Here is a 19,141-nt window from a genome sequence, read left to right as displayed (position 1 = left end):
TAGCTAAACTCTGGAAAAAAAAAACAGGTTGCAGATGTAAAATAATGCAACAGCTGGTAAAGTAGCAGCACAGTGTAAGTAGAAAGCATGTTACCTGTTTTTAGTGGGACGGCTGCAAAGGCCACAGTGAGAATAGCTGTCCCAAACCCTTATGCAAGTTTACACATGATCTCCCCAGCCAGGAATAAGAAACAACTGTATTTCATACAGATGTATTTTGCAGTGCTCATTGCTGTTACTTCTCAGCTGAGAAGTGCCTTCCATTCCTGGGGAAGTTCAGAGTACAGTACAAAACCATATATTATCCTTTGGCAGTAGTATGAGAGATGAAAAGCATTAGACATCTTCATTCAAATTTATTTATTAATAGGTAGTAACATGTTAAGAATTACTAAACATCTTCACTAATTGTTTCATTACCATTTTCATTTTGACTGACATGTCAGACCAGTAACAGTCAGTGTCTAGGAGCAGGTTTAAAATAAAAGCTTACAGAATTAGCAACATGAAGTAATAGTATAAACACCACAGTAACAGATCATGACGACAACTGCTGAAGGTTCTAGTCACTCCCAATCAGACTGCTAAAGTCTCAAGATGTAGCAAGTAACAAATATATAAATATACAGCTTACATACTTCAATTACAAAGCAGCAAGCACAAAAGCATTTAAGATTTTGTAACTGCATGGACCTATACTTTTTTTTAAAAAACAAAAAAACAGATCTAATATATTTCATGCCTAGAATTAAACTTTGTAGGCCCAAGTCCATATCTGGCAATGGACTTGCCAAGGATGGCAAGCAAAATATCTAATGCATTAAAACAACTAATTTTAGAGCCCCCATGTATTAAGAAACACTTTTGCTGAAGATTTACTGCAAGCCTCCTTTACTTACTACAATCTCAGTGCTCCTTTTCTGTTTTTTTTTAATACCATACTACCCCTCAAATTTTCCTCTGAAGGGCCTACAGTTTTCACCATTCACCTCCTTTAAGATAGCCAAAAAAAAAAAAAAAAAAAAAAAAAAAAGCACACCAAACAGCAATAAATTACAGCAGCACTAGCCTATCTAAGCTATATATATATAAAAAAAAAAAGATGCATATTGTAAACCGGTGCCTTAAAACATGCTTCTGACCATGATACCAGGAATTGCTTGTTTTCCAAGGTGTCCTTCTGTCTGCAGTAGGGCACATCAGACCCAATAGCACCAAGGACATTATCTTCTTTCCAAAGTTAGGTGCAAGTTTCCCCCATATAATATTTGTGCCAAAGGTATTATTGCCCTCAGTACAGAAAAAGTCAGGCTTTTAAGTGCCAAAATAATGCAAAGTCTCCAGTAAACTCTAACATGCAGTTCTGAGTCTTAACAATGCTTGTACAAGACATAAAAATCAAGGCAACAGGGATTATCAAAGGCAGCTCCTCCTTCACTTGCAATGTCTGCTCTAATACTGTTTTGTTATATTACACCATGTGGGTTTTTAGTATTTAATACAATCGGGGATGGGGTAGGGAAGCTACTTCCAAAAGTCTTGATTTTATATCTAATGCTCCCAAAGCACAAAAATCTAGGAGTAATTCTATGAAAACCATCATCGCAGCAATTGTCACTGAGCTCAGCTAGAAAGAGTCATTTAGTGAAAGGACAAGAACACATGATTCAAGGTAATCATGCAGAATAAAGCAGGGCATACAACATGGATAGCGCACACACACACATGCACACATGTATTTACAACTACACAATAGTCTGGAGTACTGTTCATTTCAAAGACAAGGTGACCCAAATACAATCTGGAGAGCAGTGCAGCCTAGTCAAAGTCACGATTTGTTAGAACCAGTGGGGCAACCAGAGTCCACACATACAGCACGATGCCAATCCAGCTGGAAGATATCTTCACCCAGACAGATGGCCATTTGCTGGTCATAGTCTCGTAAGAAGAATCCGGACTGTGAAAGAAGAAAAAGAAAAAAAATCATTTGTGATTTGTTTAAACATGACAGACTAGTGTAGTAAGACACTCTTCAACGCTTCATTTTCACAGTACACTCATTTTCACTTTGACTCAACACCTCTAAGAACACCTTCTCTATCCTCTCCCTACTAGGCAGTTCAAGCCAGTTAGTATGAAAACTTTATTGGCTGCAGCTGCCTTTTTTTGCCTACTGCTTTCATGCTTAGCAAACATGGAGATCCCCTCTATACTCCCAGAGCAGCAACAACAAAAAAGAGCTCAAAACCAAAAGATACACACTCTGAATCAGACTAGTAAGTGGAAAAATCAGTTATTTTTTTATCCAAGAAAAAGCTACTGAAGAAATAAAAGCAAGCAAATAGTTTTGCACTCCCCCTCCCTGCAAGTTTGGGCAAGATTTTTAAACTAACTTTAGAACTCCTGAAAGTTTGATTATTATAAATGTAATTATGTCAAAGTCATTTGGGGCTTGTGGGGCAGCCTCTCTTTTATACAATTAATTAATTGTAATATGTGAGCATATCTGTGGAGAGAAGTTGGATAGCATATTTAGACATTAAAAAAAAAAATCACTTGTCAGAAGATGCCCTCTAGAAGAATTAATAAACTTCATGTCATACTGACCCCAAAAAGGCCATAAAACAAATCCATAGCAGGACTCCATTAAAAGTTATTTTAAGAAAGTATCTTTCTGATTTTGTTATAGCATTTATTATTGTATTAGAGACTTAACTTTTCTAATTCTGGAGAACCTCTGTTCAAGCTGTTAACGTAATAGTAACAGACCAAGTTAACAGAAAGTCTATCCCATTAACCTGCAGTTTGAAGCCTGCAGAAACACACACGGCGGCCATTTTATTGTGAGGATGTTTCAGGGAGCAGATAACCTAATTTCCTTCCACTATGAACCACACACAGCAAATATCTGTGTTCTACCTCTCCTTTTGCCTGCTCTCTGCACCAGATAGAGGCCTAGTGTTTACTTATTTTTAGTAAGTTACCCCCTCACCCCCAAAAAAAAAGTTAGGCTCTACCCTGCCCTGCTCACTTCAACAAGATGTATTTCAGTAGTCCAGTGAATAACGAGAATTATCCAAGAAAGCCTGGTAAAGGCCTGCAAATAAGGCTGACTAATTTTCAGATACAACTCAAATTTAATATAGAGCAAACAGTATACTTCCTTTGAAAAATTCCACTCAAGACCTACATTCTATTTCACTTAAATTGTGTGTCCTTCTCCCGCAAGAGATAGTACCTTGTGTACTCATGACTAGTATACTATACTAGTCATATACTATATCAAATGCAGATTACCTGTACCAGTTGGTAAGTGTCATCATGATATACAGTGATGCCAGGAAAAGCATGAAATGAAAAAATGAGTAACTGTAAGTAACCCCATCTCTTTCATTATCTATGGCTCGGTGGACATCATCTCCATCATCAAGGGAGCCATCACTTCTGGGCATGCCATCCTCTATCAGTGTTGATTCATCACTGGTCAGCATCAGCTTGTTCACCTGGCTGTTATTGGATGTTCGGATGCTGGATTTAACAGGAATGGACACAGTACAATTAACCAAATTAATTAAAAGTATCTCATAAAAGTAATACAAGTTAATAGGATTAAAAAAAAAATCACAAAAAGAACTCACCTCGAATACAGAACACACAACAGGAACAAAATCAGTCCTACAATTCCTTGGGCATCCCACCACTGAACTATCTGACCTTGGGTTGGAATAGTGGTGGTGTTGTAACCAATGATGCTCAGCAAACTTGGGTTACAGCGCCTATCTGTTGGGGAAATTACATCAGAAGTTAAACAAAACAAGAGCTGAACAAATATTTAAAAGTACATGTCCACACTGAATGCAACTTTGAGACTGTGACAGTTTTAAGGTATAGAAAGCTGTGAATCTAGTTTTAGCCCATATATCTAAAGCAGAAAAATGACAGTATATCAATATCTGTCTCTTAGAACAGGTGAAGGAAGAATATTGTTAAAATCTGTAATAAGTTATGCATCAAATGCTCTACACTCTTCCACTTCATATTAAACTTTTTAAAGCTAGAAATTTTACAGGTAGAAAACAAGTCTGACAACCACATAGTCTAGAGAAGGGGTATCAGAGTCATCTCAGAGTTAGAAAAGAATGCTACCAAGTCAGTTTGATATATCAACACTCCACAAACTACAGCACTCAATGGCAACATATAGACAAAACAGTTGAAAGTAACATGATCTTATTTCCCCATAATTACTGCAGTAACTAAATACAACTCACATCTATACTGTTTAACAGATGCACAGAAAATTGTCCATAATTAAGACAAAAGGACCATTTCCATTAAAAACACTGAGATCAATATTTGGCAATTTATTTTTTAATCACTGGAATTTCTGAATGCTTGTTCTAAGGAGGAGTTCAGTTGTTTTCAGACACAAAAATCATTAAAGCTTTTATTAATACAGTTTATTAAAATCATTAATTAGGAAAAAAAAATATATAATCAGCATCTCAGTCAGCAGGATAAGGAACCTGGTAGGGAGACTGGCTTTCCATACATCTTGGAAGAGTTCTAGCGATCTGCAGAATCTAAACTTCAGAGTAATGCAATCCTGCCAATGATTTGTAGAAATCTTCCATATATTACACATAAGAACAGTGCAAAAAAAAACAAGCTCTCTCTGAAAGAACTGTATCCTCTTCAGTATTGTCATAGAGAAGGTTTTGAAGGTGAGGGAGGGGGTGCAACCACAAAGCAATGGCTCCTGCCATTGGCTCCTCCAACTTCAACATTTTAACATAGTACTTCATTCTAATATTGCCTCGTAAAAAAGCAGAGATAAAGTTTAAAAAAAAAAAATTTTAAAGAGTAGTAAACTAAAAAGACATATATTGCTGCTACACTTACCTGGTTCATTGGTCATAGCTGACCAAGTCAAATACATTGTATAAATTGTGATCACAGAAGACTGCAGCAAACCAGATCTTGGCTGAGATTCCTTTAAGTAGTCAAAAACAAATCAAGCAATTAATAAAAGGTTTCAGGTACAATGACATGATGGGTTTTTGTTTGAAAATAATATGAAAAACAGAAAACAAAAAGAATTAAATCTATACCTGAATCTTTGGCAGAATTGACATTACAGAGGCACCAATACACAGCAGCATATTGACACTGATGAATGCCTTGTTTTCAGAACAATCTTCTGGATGAGTGTAATAAACATAAAACAATACAATAGCTACAAGAGACAGCAGATAATTGACAGCTGTAGCTGACAGCAGAGCTGTGAAGAGACAAGAACATTGTATTATAAACTAGTTTAACTCTGAGTATTAAAATTCAGTAACTATTTGATGATTGTCAAGTTTTGTATGTAATATACAAAGACAGAATTAGAGAACAGTATGGGCACTAAAATGTAAAGGAAATTAAATATATTTTTTTTATATATACACATATATACATACATATATATATATATACACACACACATTTTACCACCACATTTAAGAGCACCTAGTAGAAAGGGCCCCAACTCTTCTCAATACTTTAAAGTGTTAAAAAGACATATAATACAAAGGATGCAAAACCTACAGCAATGTCTGATTCGCCAATGCTTTAACAGTAACCAAGAAGAAATATAAAGGAATATATTTACATTAACAATATTTTGAAGAGCAAAGCTGAAAAAAAAAAAAAAAAAAAAAAGGAACTTCTCTAATGGATGGAAAAACAAAATCTCATTTCCAAATTCTTTCTTATGTTAAAAAGTAAACTGAAGTAGCTGTTACAAAAAAATTAGGCTGTGTTGGTTTTTGAAATGACTTAAGAGTCATTTCAGATACGGTAATTTAAATTAACATATCATTTCTCCAGTGGGATGTCTTGCACTCTTCTTCACTATCTTGGCTTTTCACTCACTGTATACCTTGGAGGAATGACCAACAGGCAGACAGAAAAAAAAAAGAAAATCAATTACTTGTGATGCTCACGCTCAGCATGAAGAGGTTAATAGGTCTGTTTATTTTTAATCAGCAGTAACGTATAACAAAGTCCGAAGCTCGGGAGAAAAAAAAAAAAAAAAAAAAGCTACAACTGCCACTTCTCTGCTATCATAAAGTGATGCCCTATTCCTTGAGATGAGATCTTATTACTCAGATGCTGCCCCCATATATATATATTTTTAACTTTGCATCTAAAAGAAAGCAAGATAAAAGCCCAGAACTACATCTCAGAAAAAAAATCCTTATGCACAAGACCATCTTGGCAAAATGCACTGCTCAGGGATTTATGTACTCAGCATACAATGAACCATACAGTTCTTAATCATAATGCAGTTTCCTTTACCTGCATACCAGCATCTTGAGTTTCCTTCCTCCATTTTTTCAACCCAAGATTCATTCCAGGAGTGAGCAAAGTCAATAAGCAAGACCAGCTGGATAAGAATAAAGCAGAATGCTCCAGCCATGCCTACATAAAACCATACTATAAAAGAGAAATAAAGCAAAACCAGTTCAGAACCATAGTTATCTTACCCCATCTCTTAATGTCTGTCTTTAAATACAGACAACAGCTATATTTATGCTGCTGCAGTTAAAAAAAAAATTGCAAGATATTAGCATGCACTTAATTTTGTTTTAAAACAATTATGGTTGCGCTATGATACAATAGAAGGCAATACTCTTACCAGTAGTAAAAGGTCCCTCTGGGATGAAGAAGGCTCCAACACTAATTGCTAGTGCTGTTGCAAATTTAAAGAACCAGAATCTAAAGAAAGAAAGTCAGGCAACCATTAAAATCTGATGTACTTTGCAAAATCTCAAAAGTACACAAAATGCAAACCAATGAACTTTAAAACCCCGTTACTCACATTCTTACATTTTTTAAAAAAACTAAATTATCTTTCTTCTTTTGAAGTAAGACAAAAATCTTGTCTATTTCTTTTTCTAGAAAACAATGCTTTCTAGAAAAAGATGCTTAAACTGTGCTAGACTAACAAAGAGTATGACACTTATTTTCCACAGCTATCCTACTGACTTATTACACATGAAACGAGGGTGGAGTATAATTGCAGGATTTTTTAATTACACTAAAGGAGTGTAATTAAAGGAGTTGGGTGTTTTTTTTTTTTTTTTTTTTTTTTTGCTTTATGAAGCACAGTATCTATAAAGCAAGTCATATATTTTTAATGAAAAACTGCAATGTCATCTTAAGTTCATCACTTATCTGCCAAAATAACTGTTTCACTTAGATAGATAACTTAGATAGATAACTTTTTTTAAAAAAGTCAGTTAAGCTGTTTATCTGTTTAAACTTAACGTATAGGCAGCACATGAGTAGTACTCTAAGACTGTTTCCACATTTCTGTTTCACAAAGATTCTGTCAAGTGCAAGACTACAGGACTTGACATTGTAGTAAGAAGAAAATAAGCAGCTCCGCAATATTCATATGACAGTGCTGGAGACTTGGAAGAAAAAAAATCATTGCATATAAATATATCTGACTTAAAATACCCTAGGTAAGAACAAAGGAAGAAGTAAAGTAAGTTTGTTTGTTTTACTTTTTTTCCCCAAAGAAAAGTCAAGTTTAAGTTGCCACAAAAGCAAAAAGAAACCTAAGCAAGTTATGAGTAAACTTGGGAGAAAATTTAGAAGTTCTATAACCAGAAGAGTAAGGTTACTGAAGTGCGCACATATCAGAGTAACAGGTACAAAAATCCTACCTATTTTTACTATCAAAATCAATAAGTTAGACGGTGTGGTTGGTGCCTACAATAATAGCAAACTTTATGCTGGAGTTCTCCACCAGCCTCACTTTGGTTCCCACGAGACTGAAACATGCCAAAAGCTCAGATTCTTCCCACTGACTTCAGATACTTCAGGCCCACATTGGACAGGGATTTATCACAGCAACAAAATTAAAGGATTCGTCCTTGACAGAAAAGACGTGATCAACTTCTAAGGCCCTGTTCCAAAGCAGCAGCATTAAAACACACTCATGGACAAACAAAATAGTTCAGATGTTTCTAGATTTTCCTAGAAAGAAGATAGGGAAATATTTTCAAAGATTCTCCTCACTCCAAATACAATTCATATTCAAATATACTGCAAACAGAATTTCTAATTCAAGAATTATGCCCAACAAAACCTTAAGAAGGTGAAGCCAATTTTTTGTGACCACAGAGACCTGCAGCTCTAAATATAGATCTGATACCAAATACATGTACTTCAAAACTGAATATAGCATAGAGTCATGTACCACAGCCCAGGCAATAAGCAATGATGTCCAACAGCTGCATGGTTCTCAAATTTTCTGTCTCCTCCCATCTTTTCATATACTTTGGACACCATCACTTGATTATAACAACCAGAAGCAGAGATTACACTGCTCCAGAGGAATAAATTTTAACTGTGCAGAGAGGAACTATGTGAAATGAAAAGAGAAGTATAGAATGTAGGAAAAATGGATTACAGTGGAACACAAAAAGGTGACCAAATTCACTTGCAAAGCTGAATTGACTTAGAATAAATATTCTTATAATCCATACCTACTAAAGCTAGTTTTTGAATCCAAATATGGGAACTGATATCAATGCCATTCTCAATTACAGAAATAAGAGCAAGCTCCAGTTAGCCTGTATATTATCTCTATTTTTAGACCTTTTTGAAGGATCTTAATGTCCTATCTATACAGCTTGCATGATAGCTCAAAAGAATACGTATCTGAAATAATATTCACAATTGTTATGCATTCAGTGCAAGCCAGCAACAATCTTCTAAATATAATTGAGTTCTTATTTTTTATTATCCTAATGCAAGAAGCCATTCTATTTGCTGTTACAAAAGAAAAGAAAGTACAAGCCAGCACCAAACCATATCTACTGGGTTTAACTTGCATGAAGATGGAGAAAAGTTAGTAGCTATACATGGGCAAACATAATGACTTGAATAATTCGGAATATTGACTGAAAGATTACATTGCAAAATATAATTAATTGAAGTTGTAAATAATTCCAAAAATAAATGCTACAATTTTGTATGTAACTGTTACATGAAATATGTCTGCCTCAGCTTTCACTACATACGAGGAAAAGGAGGTACTTCAAGGTTTCAATATGGTGTTTAACTATCTTCAGACTGATCACTACCAGGTATTTCAATAATTATTATTAAAAAATTAAATGCAAAATACAGATATAGAATGTACCTGATCAATTTTATTGGTCAGCATGCAGTTTGTAACAAGTATGCTCTAAATTGACAATTATCCTTGGAGGTACTGGAAAGATTTAAGGGTACGCTCTCCAAACAAAGAGGAGGGGAAAAAAAACAAAACAATAAGAAGACTGAACTGAGCTACTGCTGCTAACGCATCACCCCAAAAACTACATTACAAGTACCATACCCAACATCCCTCTTCAGACCTAAGCAAATAAAAATATAAACCTAAGTTTAGTCTCAGTCTATCTTCTCTTCCCCAAAGAAATCATTCTGAAATTATTACTCATTTTATGCTAGAGAGTCTTAATATTCTTGTTATATTTAATATAAAATAAAATAAACCTCTCATCTTTATGGCTCAGTTATTCATCGTTCCCTTTTAAGTTTAACCATCTTGAAAAGAGTGAGCAAGATGAGATCACTCAGACTAATAATCACAAATGGTTTTAGGCATTTTCTGCTGTGCTCTATTACAATAATTAGCATCTCCCTGGTTTAAGAAGTTACACTACACGTAAGTTCAGCCTGGAAGAAAACTATTACACTCCATAGAATTGGTAAGGTTGGAAGGGACCTCTGTAGATCATCTAGTCCAACCCTCAAATGAGTGGCCCGTATGGGGATCAAGCCTGTGACCTTGGCATTATTAGCACCATGCTCTAAGTAACTGAGCTAAACCTAATCCCCCAAATCTGATATGATCTTAAGATTTATAATCTTAGCCATAACAGAATAGAAAAGGAAAAATTATGAAGCTGGGAAACTAAATATACACATTACTTCTCTTTACGCAAAGGAGAAGACCAAAGAGAAGAGAGCAGAGGGGGAAGAGACACAGAAAATAAACTAAATAATAATTCTATTCCTTTACTCATTTTAAAAATAGATTTGTTCAGCTAAGAGCAAGCCCTTATAAACATCAAAGTTAAGAGGAACATAACTTCTAGTGGACAGATGAGGCTTTTATAAGCTTTTTACATGTGGAAAGATCACTATGGAATGAAACTTAGTATCATTATGCATCTTTGAATTTTGTCATCTTTGGACAAAAGCAGAACCTCCAATCTTGGGAAACCTCCAGATAGATTATCCTTTTCCTCTTTATAGAAATTAATCTGGCATGTCTAAGAACTCAAATAACTTTGAATGCCCTCTACTGCAACAAGACTCTTCTAGCTACTACGAAATTATTTGTTACTGAACAGTAAATTTGCTTAGCCACAAGCTTTATTTTCACAGTAGCTGTATCACACATACAATCTCATTTCTCATTTCTGTATCTTACCCATTGTGTACCGCTGCTCTTGGGTCATTGCTGCTCTTCACTTTGATCATCAATAAGGAGAAGAGAAGAAAGAACATGGCCATACCAAAGCACACACGGTACACTGCTTTGTAACCGACTAATACATCACAATTTACATGGCCATGCACACCGGGGATAGTTGTTCCGATCCCTCCATCACAAAATCCAGGAATCTGTGAATAACACAAGATATCTGAGTAATCCATAAAATGCCTTATGTCAGCACAAACAAATCACAATATTAATTAATTTAACACTAATAAATTGTTAACATTATGCAACCACTACGCATTGCTACAGAACATGATACTGAGCAACTCTATAATTACAAGCACAATCTAACTAGAATATTAAACCCTCTCATGGAAAAAAATAAAAAAGATCCTGTGAAGGTAAATTCTCAGCAAAAACAAACCCTCATGATAATAAGATTTATTTTTAATCAATTTCAGAACTTCTCAAAGTTTCCACTTTTTGATCTGAACCAGAAAATAATGAATAAAAGAAATACCGTATATTTGTCTTGAAAACCTCCCCCCAAAAAAGCATCATTACAATCAGTTAGAAGTATCCATAACAATCAAAGTAGCTGAGAATATCATTTCCTGTCAGATCCAGGACATGAGTAAGATCTCTCTGAAGTCAAATAAATCATATTTCTTATAAAGGTGACTAGTACAGCTTACTCAAGCTTTAATTTGGTTACCATATCATAGTGAAATAAACATTTACAGATTTATCATTTTTAGGGAGGTAAATCAAAACCATACCTCTCAGAAGTTGCTATCTACTAAAGAAAATTCAAGATACAACAAAATAAAGTTTAATAGAACCAAAAAAAATGCAATCAGAGTTCAATGAAACCTATAAGCTCTCCTGTAACCAACAAATTATCATTCCATAAGTTCATGCACCATCCTGTCATCATTATAACTAATAAACTGTAAAATCATATGAGCACTTCCTGTTATCATTAGTGAAAAATATTTTCTTTATGCATTTGCAAGGACTTTAAAATAAAGTTTTAACTAGTACAGCACAATAACTGGAAGATAAATTGTGATTATTTTTCATTCTTCTATGCTGTGGTTGGTAGCCATCAAAATCAATTAAGGACTGCAAATACAAGCATCTCAGTAATATATAATTTTAAAACTGCACACATAAATAACAGTTTCCCGTTTGATACACAAACATATGTTTTCTGAGCTATTAAAGAAGAGATGCAACTTTATTTCTAAATACTGCTATTCATCTGTACGGTGCTCCCAAGAGTCCTTAATCATACATAACCAAATTAAATGGCAATTGTAAAGCAGAGGGGGCAGCACAATTATGTATTTCCAAGTGAAACCTATGCTTTCAGGATGTCACTTGGAACCAATCTGTTAGAATCAATTTACTTATTAAAAAAAAAAAAAAAAAAAGAGGGGGGTATGTTAGAATAGATGTAACCTAACCTTCTTCAGCTGCTCTTCCATTCCTGGTATTAACATCACACAGGCAACACTCACACCAAGAAGTAAAAAGAATGCATAAATCAGCCTCGTTATGGTGGAGTTGTTTCCACTGGGGCAGCATCGGCAGAGCAGGCATGGGGCACTTCCACAGAGACATGGTATCTGACAGAGAAACAGAATGTAAAGTTCGTTAGATTTTTGTAATACTATATTTCAGTAATTAATCAGGCTGTGTAGGTTATCAGAAATTATTACAGAAAACACCATCCCACTTATCTCATCATTAGTGCAAGTTAAGTCTTCTGACATATTACAGAGCCTCCTAGCAATCTTTGTAGTAATTCCTAATACACCACTGCACAGCAAAGATTACTTTTCTGTCTCAAAAAAAATCATTTACAGATTCAGAGAAAATAAAGGTTGGATTTGTGCTCATTTGTTCACTTGAATTTTATTTCAGCTAAATAAGAATCAGGAGGTTTTTTTGTTTGTTTGTTTGTTTGTTAACTACTACATCATCTGAGGAACAAGTCTACCATTGCACAGCTATAGAAATTAAATGAATACACTGCAAAAAACCTTCTTGGGAGCAACTGCCACTCAGGTACATCTTCAGCATTTAACAGAGCTGGGCTGTAATCCTTACTGGGACGCCAGATGGTAAAATTAACTTACATAATGTAAAACAACTACAAATTGCAAGAATAAGACCAAAACAGAGTACCTATATTATCATCTCTACCAAATATCAACAGCCAAAGCAGACAGGAATGCTGTACAGTTGTATATATTTTGAGGGGGAAAATGCATATATAGCTGAGAACATAAAATATTTCCATTCAATACTGTTTGCCCTTAAAAGAAAATTAAAGGAAGAAGGAAAGAGATCAGATAGGTTTTTTTTTCAGTGAAATAGCACTATGTTCCATTCCTTAGCAATTTTCTGCCACCCAGCGAGTGGCACTTTGAGGAGGGAAAGGATTGGGTTCCTCAAGTAAGCATAAGCTAAGTGAATAACAAAAAGGGAATGATTCACTCAAAATATTCTTTTCAAAAATGTATTTTATTTCTCCTTAGAAAGAAATCATTTTGCCTAAAAACATACAGGAAATATCAACGAGTAGTTTAACAGCTAAGTTTTTGAGGCTACGTATTTTACAGTTTAATTTACCAACACGAGGACTATGTATGGCACAAGTGTTCTCCCTGGCGCAGTTGCCACTTTTTTCATTAAGCAAGTGTTACTCTATTTCAACTACAGCAAAATACTCAACCTCGTACAGTTACTAAACTGCTGTAAAATCTAGCTTCTATCCCACCACATATTCAGGCACATCTCTGTCAGAGGATAAAAATATAGGTGTTAATTATTACATGAAAGACACCCACTCACGTAAGAAAATATGAGCGGTCACGTTGTCAGATGACCAATATATGGTAAGATCGCAGGCACATGTCAGAGGAGAGTTCTTAAAAGTTTAGTCATGGGACAAACAAAATTCCAGTGGGCGGCTGCTGCTACTGGGAGCCTGCGAGAATGCTACTGGCAGTCTTCTGAGAAGCCCTTAGGAAAAGGATCAGATTATCTGCTCTAATGGGTTCAACTAGACCCACATCCTAGGAACCAAGTCCCTCATTTAAAATAATTTCTGTGTATTTTTTTTTTATTTTTCAAGGATGGAAGAGCCAAGAATTTTCACCCTACTATGGTACAAAATCATTTTTAACTAAGCAAACTTCGGAATTAAAAGTTGTCTTGCTAAAAGCGAATCTATCTAGATTTTCATTGTAACTATTTCAGCATGTAAAAGGCATACTGAAGATTTTTATCTTTTTCTCCTCCACTCAGTATCATTACAGCACAAAGCATATGAAGGTGTCGATAGCAAGCAACTACATTAAGGGCATCTATGCTTAGTAAGCAGGAAATGTATGGCAAATACTGGATTAGCACTTATCAACACTTTATAGCACTAATGCATTACACTGTCTCCTGCCACATCACTTGAGAAGAAGATTTCTGTCTGCACTCAAACTTATTCTGTCTGCAGTACTACACTGAAGACACCATCGAATGAAAGTTTGAACTTGGCACAGCACAGGACTTCAGCCTGGCTTCATGAGCTGCAGAAAACTTGGTGCAAGAAGTCCTGTGTAAGAGTAACTTCTCTGGAGAATTCCCATGATAAATTGTTTATTAAATGCTCCCAATTGGAGCAGCTTCCTTCCGACTGCATCAAAGTGAACACACAGGAAGTGGACCCAGTCTAACCCAGGTGCTTCCAGGTACGCAGGAGCCTGGCAGTGCTGCAAATAAAGATGACCGTCTCCTCCCCACTGGGAGGCCACACAGCCAAAGCGAAGCAGTGCATCTCATTTAATTGTGTAAGCTCCAACATTAGTTTTTGTAACATTCTGTCCCAAAACAGCTCATAATCATATTCTTACCAGCTGTAACAAGGCACACTCCCGATGGAGAAATCCCTACTCATACAAGCTGGCTACTTCTGCAAGGAATCATGTTACAGCCTTGGACTCCCTCTTTCTTTTGGGAAGACAGAACATATGCTATTATAATAACATATTATTATACCACTGGCAAAAAAAATTTAACAAGGAGTAGATTTAAAAAAGAACAGAGAATAAAGAACATCCTGTCCATGAAATCCAGTTAATCAACAGAGGAAGAAAGAATATAGTTTGTGTCAAATTCTCTAAGTTCAGAGCTCTTCCTGTATTTAAAAAAAAAATCTTTTCCAGAACAGCAGCTACTGTACAAACAGTAAGATACCACTCGCTAGATCAAAGCTTAAAGTTAACCTCTCTGGTGAAGTTCTGCACAGTCATAGATGTGGAGAGATCGCTATTCCCTGATTAAGTTTTAGTCTGTGTTCTTAAGGGTGCTAGGACAAGAATTAATAAATCATGATAGCATAAGTCTCTTGCCATTCAATAGCTTTTGAACCTACTTATTAACTTACATTTCAGTAAGATTTTGAGAAAAATCAGGAGCTCAGTGGAAGTTTTCCTCACTGAGGAAAATTAAGAAAAGATGACCTACACACTTATTTCGGCAGCAGCTGGAGAGATGAGTTAATTCATGCTTGCCAAAGTAGTCACTTCATTCTCTAGGCTAGTGGAAATTGCAGGAAGAACACGTAGCAAGATGAATATTGCAAACACACAGATAGAAAGAAAAAAAACCCATTGAGGAAAGGTTTTTAATATCAAATGTAATCTTCTTACTAAGATAAAGACTATATGATTACATACTGAATTAACTGTTTTCAAGAACACTAAGCCCCCATTGGACCTGGTCAGGTTTCAGTCACATTCACAAGTACTCACATACTTAAAAGAACCAATTCAATCAAAATCTTTGTCTGGTTGAAGAATATTAAAGGGAGGGAAGCAGCAGTTGAGCTATTTCAGTACAATACAGGCAAGACTCAGCACAGAGAAGATAGCAGGACTGACTGATCAATCTAGGCAATTTGGATTAGAAACTTTCAGCTGAGATGACAATGCTTCTAAGGACCTTCTCCCCTCTTCTAAGGCTCATCTTTGCTCTTAACGTTAAACCAAAATGTCGTATGATCAGCACAAAATTCAATGCAGGGCAGAACTATACTCAGCAATAACAGGATGCAAAGCTGAATTCAGAAGAAATAAAGGTATGAGGTCTGACATTGTGATGAGTTACTCAAAATAGCTCTGTGTGGCACAACACATGGTCTCGCAGAGAAACTACACGGTAGATGCAACGCTAGTGCAGCATCTTTCAGGACAAATGAGGAGTAGGTTTCCTAGCAATGGCACAGTTCCACACTAGCACAAACTCCACTGCTTCTGGTTCTTCTGCTACCTCACCCTTACAGCTTGTTTCTCATTCAAAGTAATCAGCTCTGTTTATACAGACATGTCCTAAGAGACCGGAGATGCAGGCATATTCCTACTATGAGAACTAGCATATGCTTCAAAGCACTGATTAGCTGTGAATTTAACTGAGCAAAGAAAAATCAACACATTAAAGCCATCAGCAGAACAAAAACAAAACTAAGAAAGCCAACAACAACAAAAAATCTGATTTGTTTGGGCACTCTAAGGGAAGGGAGGTAAGTTACCCATAGAAAATCCAATTTAATCAAGATTACACACTTATGTACATTATTTGATTCAAAAGACTTGCCTGTATTTGAAAGCACCTCTCTGTACAGAAATGAGCATTCAAGACCAAGAGCAAGTATACAGGCATACTTTATGCACTACAAGCACCCCAGTCAGTTACTAGAAAGCCTGTTTATGCACTTGAACATTCAATCTATAACTCAAGTATTTTAATTAAACCATATAGTTATGCTGTCACTTAGTATTTCACAGTAATTAAAAATTGTAAAGTTAACTACATTCTGCTACTAATTTAAAACCTATCTGCCTAACCCACTGAGTGGTATTTAAAATGTTAATTAAAGAGAGGTGAACACAGCCAGTGCTTCTTTAGTAGGATATTAGTAGCTTATTTACATGCTTATCAGCCTGGAAGCTTAGCTTTAACCCAATAATTTACCAATTCTATGATCATTTTGCAGAATTTAAATAGGAAATTGAGGAATTAAATAGCATCCCTCTAGTTAAATATCCTCCTCTACTAGGAGAGCCAAAGTTCACGTTTTGTTCCATTACAGCACACACACAAAAAAAAATAGAAGACTGAATCAATGCAAGGTTTTACGATACCAGTAAGTTTGCTGTATGAACTCCTGGTTAAATATACATACATATAATATATATATATATATATATATATATATATAAAACTCATTTAAGAAAAAGTATAATGTTTTTGATATCGAAAAATTTAGGTTTTTAAATCCCACTGACATTTTTATCCCAAACGTCTGAGTCATAATGCACACAACTGTATCTATTTGCATAGGAAGTAGGTTTGCAACGACATCTGATAACTTAAGAGCAAGAAGACAACAATACCACAGTGCCGAAGATCATCTATGCAAAAATCTCTGATGACTTCTGCGTTTTTCTGCATGGTTAACAGTTTTAAGAACCATTTCAAACTAGTATTTCTGAGCATTCACAAACAGCATCCGACGGTGCTCAGTAAGAAGGCGGTGACATCACCACAGACTACTATGCAAAAAGAAAGAGGCGCCTCGGCAAGACAAAGATGTTACAAAGGGTGGAGCTGCTCATAGACGTATGAAAGAGGAATTCAGTGCATTCGCCAGGATCAACGCAGGAAAACACGCGAATTGTATTTTCCCCAAACAAATGTAGAACTCTATATGTAAACATTTGGTAAGGTTATTACTCCTTTTACATATTTGAGAGATTAAAAATAAGGACTTTTAGCGGAATCAGCAACGCCTCCCGCCCCACAGTAACGCAGGCTAAGAGAGAGGGGCAGCACGGCAGGCCGGCGCGCCCGAAGGGGCGCGGAGCTTCCCCTCGCCCCAGCGGGGCGCCAACGGCGGATCCCGGGGGGGGGGGGGGGGCGGCCCGCTTCTCCCTGCCCCATGGAGTGCGAGGGCCCTGCCGGGAGGAGCGGGGGAGGCCGCTCGGGGCGCAAGAAGCCCGCGGGGGACGGAGGACAGCGAAGAGAGGGAGGGAGAGCAGCGCGCAGCCGCCGCGACTGCCGAGCGCCGGCGGCAGCGCCACAGAGGCGTCCCGGCCGCCGACAAAGCCGCGCCGGGCCTGCCCCGGGAAGGGGGAGCGGGGAGGGGGGTGGGGAGCCGCCCGGCGCCCGCCATGCCCGCGTTACCCAGCTCGCCACGGAGCAGAGCCCCAGGACGCCGCCCATACTGCGCGGCGCGCTCCGGCTCCCCCAAGATGGAAGCGCCGCGGCCGCTCGCTCTCGACGGCCTTGTTTACGCCTCACCCGGGCGCTTCCGGCTGCTCTGACGGCAGCGCCGAACGTCACTTCCGGAGCGAGGTGTGGCGGCCGTCGGCGAGGGCGCGCGGCGGCGGCGGCGGTTGGGCGCTGAGGCGCCATGCGGGGCCGCCCGTGCGACGGGCAGGGCGGGCGGCAGCCTGGTCCGTGGGGGGCTTGTGCCTGCTCCCTGGGGCCTTGGGAAGAACGGATTTGTCTGCCCCGAAGGACGCGTCTGCGGCGGCACAGGGACCCCCTCTGCCCCTGTGTTGCTGCCTCTCTGCATGTCGTACCTGCTGTTGGGGACCAGTGTTTGGGTCTGGGGCGCTGTGCGGGCAGGTCATCCAGGTCGATAAAAACACTCCCTGAGCATGCTGCGGACTTCCATATGTATAAGAAACCACCTGTGGCTTCACGCTGCAGTCTCTTAGGTGAGCCCTGTGGCATTGCTATGGCTTTGCCACACTCCCAGTGAGATAATTTTCGGGAGAATTTGAGGTAAAGCAGCTGCAGGGGCAGAACCATGCCCTTCAATGACGTTTTTAGCTCAGTTGGTTAGAGCGTGATACTACTAATGCCTAGGTCGTGGGTTCAGTCCCTGTATGGGCTATCCTGAGGGTTGGACTAGATGATCTCCAGAGGTCCCTTCCAACCTTACCATTCTATGATCCTGTGATTTTAAAAACTTACTTCTTAAGCAGGATGTATAGCGCATGGGTAGCAATTGCTATGCCAATGTTTCTATTCCACGGCACACTCCCACGACCCAGGCTTCTGCCTCCCTGCCCCAGCCCTTGGTCCTGCCTCCCTGCCCCAGCCCTTGGTCCTGCTGTATAGAGCACTATGGCCCCAGGGCATGGTATGTGCCTGGACCTGGGCTGGCAGCCCAGCTCCTATGTGTAAGCTCAGGCTTCTACACAGTGTCAGAGATCTGTGTACAGGTTTTTTCACTATGGCTAACTAATCTAGATGGTCAGCGTGATTCACCAGTGGCTGGTGGCTGTATTGGCCACAGCACTCCAGGCCAATCTCTTTGATTCCCTTCAAAAGTAAAACCAATTAGCTGTTGTTACCTGCATTTCTATCACCTTCTAGTTTACTTCCCCAAATGAGTTGCAAGGACGTAAATTGGCTAGGAGTTCATCTGTGCTTCTTCATTTCTTTCTTACACAAACTTAAACCAGGGTGTATGTAAAAGCAGGGAAGATGTCCAGAGCTTTGGGTGAGCCTCTCCCATAACAATTATCTGTGCTTAGTTTGTTTTCCTAA

General features: G+C 37.9%; 1 protein-coding gene across 1 annotated transcript; it reads right to left on the bottom strand.

The window, feature by feature from the left end:
• Positions 1 to 345: 345 nt before the first annotated feature.
• On the bottom strand, positions 346 to 17,893 carry SERINC1 (serine incorporator 1). The gene is made up of 10 exons (XM_062572612.1): positions 17,765 to 17,893; positions 11,986 to 12,147; positions 10,505 to 10,698; positions 6,686 to 6,765; positions 6,346 to 6,483; positions 5,112 to 5,281; positions 4,903 to 4,993; positions 3,639 to 3,780; positions 3,298 to 3,528; positions 346 to 1,957 (listed from the first exon to the last, which is right to left on the bottom strand). The coding sequence occupies exons 1-10, from the start codon at positions 17,801 to 17,803 to the stop codon at positions 1,819 to 1,821; spliced, it is 1,386 nt and encodes a 461-aa protein (XP_062428596.1). The 5' UTR covers positions 17,804 to 17,893; the 3' UTR covers positions 346 to 1,818.
• Positions 17,894 to 19,141: the final 1,248 nt, after the last annotated feature.

This window comes from Rhea pennata, chromosome 3 (assembly GCF_028389875.1).
Source record: "Rhea pennata isolate bPtePen1 chromosome 3, bPtePen1.pri, whole genome shotgun sequence".
Taxonomy (NCBI): Eukaryota; Metazoa; Chordata; class Aves; order Rheiformes; family Rheidae; genus Rhea; species Rhea pennata.
This window is presented reverse-complemented; position numbering and strand designations above follow the sequence as displayed.

What these genes read in the sequence shown, in the direction of transcription:
- SERINC1 (XM_062572612.1), bottom strand. Translation starts at nt 17,803, where the DNA reads ATGGGCGGCGTCCTGGGGCTCTGCTCCGTGGCGAGCTGG. An exon ending in AGAGGGACCTTTTACTACTG is followed by an intron (nt 6,484 to 6,685) that starts GTAAGAGTATTG and finishes TCTCTTTTATAG; the next exon opens with TATGGTTTTATGTAGGCATG. An exon ending in TTGTGTGTTCTGTATTCGAG is followed by an intron (nt 3,529 to 3,638) that starts GTGAGTTCTTTT and finishes TGTTAAATCCAG; the next exon opens with CATCCGAACATCCAATAACA.